The 11,899-nt window shown below is 32.9% G+C and overlaps 1 protein-coding gene across 1 annotated transcript; it reads left to right on the top strand.

Moving 5' to 3' along the window:
- The first annotated feature begins 3,262 nt into the window (after window positions 1-3,262).
- LOC108913460 (heparan sulfate 2-O-sulfotransferase pipe-like) lies at window positions 3,263-11,878 on the top strand. The gene is made up of 7 exons (XM_018719014.1): window positions 3,263-3,344; window positions 3,557-3,699; window positions 6,228-6,295; window positions 7,090-7,367; window positions 8,053-8,209; window positions 9,952-10,231; window positions 11,371-11,878. The coding sequence occupies exons 1-7, from the start codon at window positions 3,274-3,276 to the stop codon at window positions 11,541-11,543; spliced, it is 1,170 nt and encodes a 389-aa protein (XP_018574530.1). The 5' UTR covers window positions 3,263-3,273; the 3' UTR covers window positions 11,544-11,878.
- The last annotated feature ends 21 nt before the right edge of the window (window positions 11,879-11,899 follow it).

Below are 11,899 nucleotides of genomic sequence, written 5' to 3'. Positions count from 1 at the left end.
TAATTCCTACAGCTTTCACCAATAAAAGTATAATAAACTCATTCTTGAATTACGACCGCACGATATTACTGACTTAGAGATATATATAATCAGGAGAAAAAAGTTAAAACCAGGGGAAATCGTCTCTGGCGCATTTGTTATTAAAAAAATTATGATACCTACATAAAGTCGATAAGTTAACTTTCTTATCTTTTATGAAGCACATCACGGAATAAGTTATAATTGTATCTGGATGATATTTTCCAGTGTTTTTACAAGAAGGAAGTACTATCATAATATGTAACGACTTCCTCATTCTTTTGTAATAAATCCGGTACAAAACCAACCAAAGTACATCTCGAAAAATAATTATAATGTGCCTACGTAATCATGATTCGATTTATTTTAAACTTGTATCTCGTATGCTAATTGTTTCAGTTGCGATTAGCTTTTAATGACACTTACATAATTCAGCTTGTGATTTTCCAAATGAGACAAAATCTTTGTTAATATTATTACGCAACCGCGTCCTAACAAGGTGTAATTACGTGGTTGGTATCTTACAATTTATCATTTGTTAGTGATATTACAAGCTTCTAATAGCATAAGCGTTGGCAGATTAACTGTTGGATTCAAAATTGGACAGTAGGTAACATACACATAGACTTGTCCATAAAATTTATCAGATAATCGCATCCACCGCCTACGATTGCTGCACCCATACGTGAGTAACAGTAAGTTATTATACTGTGTGCCCCAGAATGATGTAACAAAATTATTTTATGCAAATAAAAATTTTATGCAAAAAATCGTTAATAAACGATTTTAAAAAGAACAAAAAATAAGATTTTTTAATTTTTTTTTACTTTTTTGGCTATTTTTTTGTTAGTAGAAGTAGGCAAAGAAAATTCTGTACAAAGAATACTAGATGAGATTACCTGCAATATGATTTCAAAAGTTTTTGAACTAAAATTAACTGAGTTATAACCGGCCAAAACTTAAATATTTTTTAGATTTTCGTCGTTTATAACATAATGATTATAATTCTTATTATTTTTGCAACAAATTGATTCTTTACTTAATAAAAAATAATTTAAAAAGTTTTATTTGTTAATAATAAATAAAGATTTTGACCACTAAGTGTCAAAAAAAGTAAATAAAATAAAAAAATCTTATTTTTTGCTTTTTTTAAATTGTTTATTAACGATTTTTTGCAAAAAATTTTTCTTTCAAATTTTTTAAATAAGCCATTTCGATGGGAAATTCTATTATCTACAAAATTTTTCCTATGAACTATACCGAAATTTTGCTACGTTTTCATGCAATATTTAAAAAACTGCAAAAGTGCATTTTCACCCCTATCTTCAATTTCAACCCTCTAATTTAATAGCACCCCGCGATTTTTTTATTTTTAATAACCCTTCGAACAAATCATGTGATGAAAATCCTTGAACGTCTTATTTCCTTCCTTTTTTGTAAAAAATGAGAATTAAAACGTATAATCGCGACGAAAATCGAAAAATTGGCTAATTGTAAGTTTGAGCAGCCATATATCAGTCAATTTTTACCCAAAAATACTTTACAAATTCTTATTTTGAAGGAAATTTTATCTGACTTTTATCTATGAAGCAATGCCTATACCTAGCTTTACTTAAAAAAGTAAAAAATTAAATAATTAATAAAGTAATTAAAAAATCGAATGTTTTTCTTTTTTTCAAATTGTTTGTTAACAATTTTTTACATAAATTTTCCGTTTAAATTTTTTAAATAAGCCATTTCGATGGGAAATTCAATTCTCTAAGTAATTTCTCCTATGAACTATAGCGAAATATTGCTTCTGTTGTAAATTCTACGTGCAATTAGCTGGAAATCAAATTTCTTGTATGTGAAATTTATAGCCACATCAATTTTAGTACCATAACTTCACTGTAACTTACTTGATAGAGTAGCTTATAAAACCTAAACCTATTACACATAATTACCTTCACTGAATTCCTCATAATTGTATAGTTTCTATTTTGTCTCGATACTTAAATAATAAATCATGCTGGAAATGCGAATTACTTTGAATCATCTACAGCTGAATAAAAAATAGATGTTACATCCTATAGAAAGTAGCCATCCGTAGCCATGCACTATATTTAAAAAACAGTACTGAAACCGCTTCGTGTTTAATTTCTTCAAATGAAATAGACGAGAAAGTGAAGATATCAACTGGTCAGATCTGGGTGGCGTTGCTTTACTTAAACATGAGATTTGTGCCTGTAAATCTTCCAGTTTTAAATTCAAATCGCTAGGTGAAAGTTCATTGGTGCATACCCAGTTGTTTTCTTCCAAACAACAGCTTAACTGAATTGCTGAATCACAGGATGCTTGTTAGTTTCAGAAGGTATTGTTCGAATTTCGAACGGACAGCTCCGATTGTCTTACAACATTAACGTCATTGTTATCGTAAATTTATTGCTCGTAAAAGCTAGAAAGTAACCGGGCGATCTGTACTCGGATAAAGACCGAATATATAATGGAAAATGGAAAGAAATTGTTTATGGCTGACAGATATTTTGGAGAGAGTGGGATTAAACTACTGCTATCAAAATTGTCGGTGTCCACGTGACACGAAGTTTGTTCGGTCCAGTGCATTGCTTCAAATGTAAGGTGTTCCCCGGGGTCCAACATTGAAACCACTCGCGCGAAAAAACGTTTCCTAACGACATTATTATGTGAAACTCAGGTGGTTTATAAGGAAAATAACAAGAGAGTGCAAATAAAACTATTTTCTTAGGTGATTACTGATAAAATTATACACTGATTTCTGTCAGCTGTTATTAGTAGCAAATATTGCATGTCTGTGTTTACAAAACATGTTTTATGCGAGTTCACTCAGCCTCAGCCTAGTTATTATTGCATGAGCTCAATGTCAACGCATGACCTTAGGTGCTGTAATAAAAGAATATCAATACGTGTTTGCACAGCATAGCGGTGTATATAGGGTTGCCTAGGTCAATCACCAGTACAGGCTATAAGTAATAAAGTCGAATAATAGTAGGTATATAGTCGCTGATAATATTAACTACAGATACGATTGGATAATCTAATAACGATGTTACTAAATGCTATTATTTCTAAAATAAACACGTTTTGATCCAGATCGTCAGTTAAAAACTTGGTTAAATTATAATTAGACAATAGAAATATCAAGAGTGACAGGGAAGCTGTAGTTCTTTTTAATTCAATACATATAAACATTTATTTTCCTTTGGAAAAGAATTGATATCCTAACAAATTGTGCAGAACATGTCAAACCAGAAATTTCAACGAGTTGACCAACGTCTAAGAGAGAATGGTGGGCGATTCCAGTTAATAAGGTACTATATATTGACTTTCTTCATATTTGTAGGAAAATTTGAAAAAAATAGTACTGGTGCTGGTCTAAGAACCGTATGTACGCCGCAATTACAAGTAAAATGTTTCTAATATTGTAATAAATATGTATGTAATACAATTTTTGATCATGTTATTGTTTCATTGAATATTCATCGATTCTCTGAGATAATACCTCCGTATTTTCCGTTTTCAGGACGAGCGAGCTGATAGCCCTCATGGCGCTCTCGGCCACGTTATTCTTGTTCATCCACACCAGAGACTTGAATACGAAGCTGAAGGAGATGGAGGTGAAGCTACAACCAGACGACATGGTGTCGGCAAATCAACTGGTTTCAGGTAGGAAGCGTTGTTGATAGTTAGACGAGTTCCTGAAATATTTCCCTGCTGAAAATATGTTCAACTTGTTTACGTCTCAAATCGCGAATAAAATATTAATTTAAATTTGTGCGAGTGTTGGTTAGCGGCGAAAATAAACTGTTACTGAGTTGATTAACCTTAGGCGGCCTTGAGTTAAATAATAAACGTCCTCAGTGGATTAAAACATGAAATTAAATTTACAATATCCCGAATATTTGCTGAAGCCGAACAAACGCAAGTAGCTTTGCTACGCATTAATTTTTATTTCAATGTGACGTCTGTCTAAGATTGTCTAACTTTCCAATTAATAGAAAATCATCTTACCACATCTATAGGATTTAAAAAAAGGCAAGGAATGTCTTGGAAAACAAAGATTCGGTGCCTTTCTACCAATAACAAAGTTATAAATCTTCTAAAATAATGAGCCTCTTACTTTATTAGAATTGCATAATATCTCAAAGTGGTTTAAAATTATTAAAACGAGTTTACCTCCTACCAAAATTAACAAACCTTATAAATGAAAGCTAATAGTATCTTATTAAAGTTGTATAAAAACAAAAAAGTGAGAATGATTGTCAAAAAAATATAAAGTAACATGTCATAGAGGTACCAATATAAAATTTAATCAAGAATTTCTGTTAAAAATACGTTCCCAACCTAACCTCATCTACCCTAATATATAAGCGTAATATAAGCCAACATAAAATATCACACGAACAAAACACATCAGAAAATCTTGATTGATCAAAACCTCCAAAAATATACAGTTTTAGCATGACCTTTACCAAGCTATCTACGTAACAAAAACTGACAAATTAATTTCATCTGCTCCCACTATACTAAATAGACTGTTAATACATTGTTTTTAAGGAGGTAAATGTACAGTTATTACATTTAGTAACATTTATAAAATCTGGATAATTATTCCCCTCGCGTTTACTAATTGTCACATTTTTCTCAAAATGATTTGACCACTCCATTTCAGTCACCGGAAGCTCAATATTATGGAGTTGTAGTATTATTGTAAAGAATCCTGTTGGCTATTTCATGTTTGTTACTTAAACTGTCAGCCATAACTTTCTGCAATTGTGGCTGATTTCCACCCACCATGTCTCATGATTGTTAATACATCAACTCCTGCATTAGCCAGTAACGTTGTCGATGTTCTTCGGAATGAATGGCCTGTATATGTTTCAGGATGTTCTAGTTTCAAAAACTGTGCAATCTTATTAGGAATCATAGAAAGGGTATTATTGCCGACTGGTTGGTTGTAAAGAACTGTTATACACCACGCAACAGTTAAGTATAATTTCCAGTCTAAGACTCTATTGCCAGCCCTCGCTCGCTCCGCTCGGGCGCAAAATCTTCCTCGACTGGTAAATAATATTTACTTCCTTTATGGTGTAAATAACTATTTAATACTACCACATACATTTAAAAATAAACCTAAAAAGTATTTATGAATATTGGAAGTTTAAGGTATAGTGAAAAAACTAATACCGCTTTTTCTGTAACTGTTAACTATTTCATTTTAATGTAATAATAGCTTGCATTAATGGCAGATGTTAAAAAGTTATAACCGCAAGAAAAATATAAGAAAGTTTTAAAGATGCTGGGCACAAAAAATTTACAGTTTTTGTAACAATTCCATATTTTTATACTTTTAGGTATAATTTAATGTTCAGATGACTTTGATGCGTCCATCTGTCTTCCATGTGCATCTGTCGCAAGAGATTCTGCAATTTCTATTGTAACCTACTGATCCAGTTAATAAAAAGGGTCATTATTGCTGTCTGGCCAATATAGCTGTAGCAGTAAATGTCTACTTTATTTATCATTAAATCTCTGTTAACTGGTTTTCCTTCTGTTGGGGTTTGCAAAAATCAGAATATGGAAAATTTGTCTTCGTCATGGACTAAGAATACCGGTTTCAAAAGACAGTTAAACGTACATAAATATAAATATTAATAATAATATTGAATCAACTTATAACTTATCCTCAATCCACCTCCAATTTAACAGGGACTTACAATTTTTTATTGCATTTTAAAAGAGCAACTAACTGTATTACATATGCAGTTTATATAACTTATTAAAAAATGTTTTAAGCACAATTTGGTAGTTGCAATGCTCCGGGATGATAGGAACACACACCCTTTTCCTATAGTAACTTCAAACATCAAAGGTAAATCAATAAAAAGCGACAACAAAAAATGGCAAGCGCTGTTTCTTTTCTGTAATAAAATCCACTGAGTTGTAAAAGATGCCATAAAAAAATCAATGCGGTCAAAGAACTCATGAACCTCTAATTTCGCAGAAGCCGAAGTATCAAGGAAAATAAACTCACAAGATGGCACTTACACAAGGAGTGTTATGAACAAAAATATGTTAAAACAAACAAAAAACATTTTATCGGCTTTTAAAATAACACAATTATCATTAGATAAAGTTTGAAACAATAATTATATTATTTCATACACTATTCAGTAAATTGAATGTATTTCCAGGTGACTCAGGGGTAGGAGGACCTTCTGGAGTCAGAGCCATGATGAAGTTGTTGCAAAGCACGGGGCAGGTAATAATTTTGTTAATTAAAACTTATTTTCTCCTTCTACAGTGCTATCTCAAGATAGTTTATATTTTTTATTACACAACGTTTTCTTGTAAGTGACCCCACTCTTTTTGTTCATCATAGATGATTTTACCGACCAAATAAAATGTTTAACTGATGAATCTGTGGGGAACGACTATTCCGCGGAACTAGGGGCAATAAATTACAGCCGCAATATCCAGATCGCTCGTCAATAGAACCACCAGACACATAGCGATCACGACCTTATTATTATTATTACTTTCATCAATAGGATGATTGATCCAGTAATTTTGTTATTTATCTATCGACATCGTTTAAGTACGGGCGAGGTATTGCATAGAAAATTTTAGGCGTGGATAATAATGTAAGCCAAAGTCCAGTTTTTCTTGTCGCGCTATATTTATAAATGCAATGTAAACATTTTGTCACAATTTGCGTGTAAAATAAACACATCGTTAAACGTTATGCTCCAGTTCATTATCTTCAGCATTAAATCATCATCCGGACAACGACGGTGGAAATTATTTAAATTTCACGGATCAGAAAGACGAGTTAAAATTTTTTTAATATGATTTCAACAAATAACGGCTAGGGAACGTTAAAAATAAAGTTATTGTCGCTTTGATTGAGCTGATCGACGATTGATTTCACGGGAAACAACTTCTCTACGGGCTAATGCCCCGATCAGCATAGAACTACACCCACAATATCTGGATATTTCGTCGCGGAAGCCTCCAGACATATACCGGTCCCGAACTGAATTGCGTGTGTTACAGATGACGACTCTGGAACCCTACCAGTTAAACAACACGAGGAAAGCTAAGCAGGAGATCGTGTTCTTCAATCGGGTCCCCAAAGTTGGGTCCCAAACGTTGATGGAGTTGCTGCGGAGGCTGAGCATCAGGAACCAGTACGGTTTCCATCAGGACCGCGTACAGAGGGTGGAAACCATCAGGCTGGCACCGGAGGACCAGGCGGCTCTGTCGGCCTTGGTTTCCAGCTACGAGCCCCCAGGGGTCTACATCAAGCACGTCTGCTTCACAAATGTGTCTCAGTAAGTGTTATTTTGTGTATACTGTATAGTTGAGAATTTCATAAGCAGTTTATTGCAAGAATTCTACTTCATGTGGAAGATATTTATTTCATAATACCGCATTTAAGTGGTACAATAAGACTCACCTCACCTACGGATAAAATTTTATCACTGAAGTGCAAAAATGGGCACAGAAATACACCTTAAACGCCCATGTACCACGAGTAAAAGTTGCTACAAATGTAGCTCTGCCACGCATATGATTACATAATTGCATAACTATATTATCCTGGAATTTATTATTGATAAACGTTTTCTACCATTTCCTGAATTCTGAATAGCGTCAATTACATATCAACCTGTTTTCCAATGTGGGTGGTTACATAAAACTTTCTTCGTCGTTTTTAAAGTTAAACCACACACCTGAATTAAGCCGGGTTCAGATGAAGCACTCACATGCCAAATATTCGCCAAACGTAAACAAATGTCGCATCGTGTAGGTGGAAATTTTGTGTAATGTGTCCTTCATTTCGCATATTGTTCCCTCAATATGTTCAACCAGCTTAGGCGTTTGGCAAGCGATTTTTAGAAGGATTTTCTGCGGGATTAAAGACATTAGCTAATGACGACATTATCTGGAGCTGGCTTCAGATTCTTTTTTTATATACTCTCTTATAAAAAAGCATAAAGTTTGTCTACATTTCAGATTCGGACTGCCGGAACCTATATACATTAACCTGGTTAGGGACCCCATAGAGCGTGTCATATCTTGGTACTATTACGTTCGAGCCCCATGGTACTATGTGGAGAGGAAGATGGCATTCCCGGACATACCTCTGCCGGATCCCAAATGGTTGAAGAAGGTGAGTACTATTTTCCTTCCTTGTAGATGCAGCAAAGGAAAAAATTACATTGCTATTCCTAAATGCACAAGAAAATAATGTATTATACAGGGCGTTTATGAAATATAGCGCCAGAAATATTGTGCCAGAAACACATTTTTTCTTAAATTAGTTCAAAATATATTTAAATTACCGATTTTAATAGTTCATGATTAATTAATGTTGTTGTTGATGTTAATTATTGTTTACCAAAAACATATTTTTCTCAATACATGAACTATTTATTATGTTAATTTTCATATGCTGTTAGCAGCCGATATTATTAATTAAATCGATATGAATAACATCAATACGGAGATAAAGAGAAAAGTTCTTATACTGGTTATATTTCTAGGCAAAGAACTTTTAGGTCAGAAATTTCCAATATTAATATTTACATGAATCAGTGTATTTTTATCTACAAAATGTCAATAGGCAGAATTCGAATATTTAAATGTTGATAATATATACTATATACAGGGTGTCGCATTAAGTTCGTCGAGGCACGATATTAGGAAACGCATTTTGTTTCGGTAATTAAATGTCTTTTCGTTAGCGTCGTGTTCTTCAATTCATTATTATTATTTATTTTTTCAAAAACACGTGAAACAACCTAAAAATGGATAAATAGCGCCAATAAATACACAATTTTCTTAAAACTTTCAAACTTATACTATATTCATTATTTTTTTGTGCTGAATTCAATTGTGTAAAGAAAAATAAAGCATTGCATTTAAAATTTTTGAGAAAAATCCATAAAACGGCATTCATTTGAAATAACGCCATCTCTAGGTTTCCATGTGAGATAAGTGACCTTACGATTCACCACGAGATAAAGCATGAAAAGACCTTTCCAACGAGGTATAACACCATGGGCTTTTGATGAGCCAATGCTTTAAAAAAATGCATTTCTCTGATCAGACATTAGGGGCTTCCCCCACCCTTTCTGTCGATAGTACAAAATGTCAATAATAAAAGTTATGGGCAATGAATCTGGCTATCGATATTTGTACTATTTAATATACATGAATAGGAAACATTTCTGATAAAAATTCAACTCTATGTTTTAGTATGTAGATTGCGCACCCTAGCAGCCGAGCTACGAACATAAAAACTATTTCCAGCGATTTCTCTTGGTCGATTTATTCATCAAAATTTTATTTCTCGATATTTGTCATTTTTTGGTACACTCTGTATATGTATAACCGGTAAAAATGATCCATACTTCGAGTATTTTATGGACTTCAAACCTAAATTATTTTAAAGTTACTACCAATTCGTTTATGTAAGTAACACATCGTTAGCAGCATAATTGTTTACTTAGTTATGTAAAAGTAGGCGCGAAATCGGTGTTCCTTTAAACTCGACGCCAAATTACCATATAAATTAAGTTAATTATTTATTACGTAGTTATTTTGTTTATTAAAGTAACTACAGCACTTAAAAACAGCTTTCCGTATTAAAATGTAATTTATGCGGTAATATAGAGCCCCCATATGTGTTTAAAGTGAGAAAAATAGACATGTAAAAAACGCTTTGTTTGTTTAAAAAAATTAAATTAAAACGCATTTCCCTGCCTATATGTCTATGCCTTGATTAGAGTCTCGTTGGTGACGTCACTTACGAGTAGACACATCATACCCCCAGCACGTTACTATTTAATAGTTTACTAAAAGCAATAATTCTTTTTCGTCGTGTTTCATCGTGGCAATTTGTCCTTTTAGGATTTCGAGCACTGCGTGCTATCAGGTGACAGAGAATGCAAATATCTGACAGGGGAGATCAGGGAAGGAATCGGTGACCACAGGCGCCAGTCCATGTTCTTCTGCGGCCACCACGCTGACTGCTTGCCCTTCAACACAGACGGGGCCCTCGAGAGGGCGAAGAGGGCTGTTGAAGAACACTACGCCGTCGTCGGGGTGCTGGAAGAAATGAACACGACGCTGAAGGTTTTAGAGAACTACGTTCCTCGGTTCTTCGAAGGCGCCTCGGATATTTATTGGAGTAAGTGCTATAAGGTCATTGTTTTAGATAGTCTGATTTATTCCGAACAAATTTAATCTCTTCTGTTTTTATCGTAAATGTAATAGTTTTTGAGAAAAAAAGTAATACACACAGTAAATGGCCACTTCCCATCATCACAAAGAACAATCGCCTACTACTAAATTGTCTAATGCTATTATTTGTTACAATCTACACCAAGATAGTGTTGATTATAACACATCGACAAGTGATTGTAACAGGTCATAAAAATTATCTAGTAATGCTTATTTCCAGATACCATTCTTAATAACAAACAATAACGAGTTCCTAAAACATAGTTGCAGTTAAATATTAAATTTTACTCAGGTCTTGAACTTTTTAAATTATGTGATACCTAACGTTTTGTTGTAACTGTTGTTTATTTACTCCTACTTATTACTTCTTTAGAATTAATGCTATCTCGTCATTAAGAATATTTCAAATAAGACATTATTAGATACCTTTGAAAATTTGTTACAATTACGCCTTGATGTGTTACAATCAACATTATCCATGTGGAGATTATAACAAATAACAAAATTAGTTGATTTAAGATCAAACTTACACATGGCAAGCAGGTCTATAAGTCTCATAAGATTTACAATTGTTGTGTTACAATAACATTGTCTTGTGTAGATTGTAACAAGTAAGAATACTGGTAGTGTTTATTTTTTTATTAACTTTTCCTTTTTCATAATCTACGTCAAATTTAGATTTAATAAGCATGTACACATGTAAGATACAATTGATATATTACAGTCAACACTGTCAAGTCAATAGTAACCAACACACTAGTTCGATAATTTTTTTTTAATTTTTTTATTAGTTGAGACCAAATTTAGATTTGGAGACAGGTTTCACACGACCTTCAATTAATGTGTTACAATCAACACTAAGTCGGCATAGATTGTAACAAATAATGAGATTAGTTAAATTTATTTTTTTGGAGACTTATTTTTATTTTTCTGATAAAACTTACAACAAAAGACGATCAGTTGTTTTTGTTACAATTGACACTAGTGGGAACACTATCTTGTTCTGAGCAGAAAACAATGAAAAACCTGTATTATTCAAGGCTTACCTTGTTTAATTTTTCAAATTATGCCTATTTTCCTTTTCAGATGAAATAAGCCGATATAACCCGATCAACAAAAACTCGTTCAAGCCGCCTGTTAGCGAAGATGTAAAAGAAATAGTGAGAAGGAACTTCTCGAAAGAGATCGAATTTTACGAATTCTGCAAACAACGGCTGCACAAACAGTACTTAGCTCTGAAGCTTCCGGAGAAGCCATAGTAAGGGTAATATTTTTTGACGGTATAAGACTTTCTGTGTAAAATATCTATTGGAAAATATTTGCAATCTACTTTTGGTAAACTTTTAAGTTAAGGTATGATTGCAGTTTCCTGATTTGGCGATGGAGTCAGTTTTTAATTGTTTTGAGTATCTATTACTGTTAATTTTAACTTGAATATAAGGAAATGTCGTTTGTTTTATTTTCTCTAATTTAATTATTGAATATCTGTTTCCTGGAGACTTTGCTTGCTTTTAATTTTTCAGTAAATACAACAAATATTTATGAAAGTAAAAGTTTTTAGGTTTCTGTTTGTGCGTGGCCAGCCATTTTTGTAAAAACAGCAAAAACGTAAAAA

The sequence above is a fragment of the Anoplophora glabripennis genome, unplaced genomic scaffold, assembly GCF_000390285.2.
Source record: "Anoplophora glabripennis isolate ALB-LARVAE unplaced genomic scaffold, Agla_2.0 scaffold711, whole genome shotgun sequence".
NCBI lineage: Eukaryota > Metazoa > Arthropoda > Insecta > Coleoptera > Cerambycidae > Anoplophora > Anoplophora glabripennis.
This window is presented reverse-complemented; position numbering and strand designations above follow the sequence as displayed.

Bases quoted from the DNA above. Each gene is read 5' to 3' on its own strand.
- LOC108913460 (XM_018719014.1), top strand. From the start codon at position 3,274: ATGTCAAACCAGAAATTTCAACGAGTTGACCAACGTCTAAGAGAGAAT. The intron at 6,296-7,089 runs GTAATAATTTTG...CGTGTGTTACAG, and splicing joins TGTTGCAAAGCACGGGGCAG to ATGACGACTCTGGAACCCTA. The intron at 8,210-9,951 runs GTGAGTACTATT...TTGTCCTTTTAG, and splicing joins ATCCCAAATGGTTGAAGAAG to GATTTCGAGCACTGCGTGCT.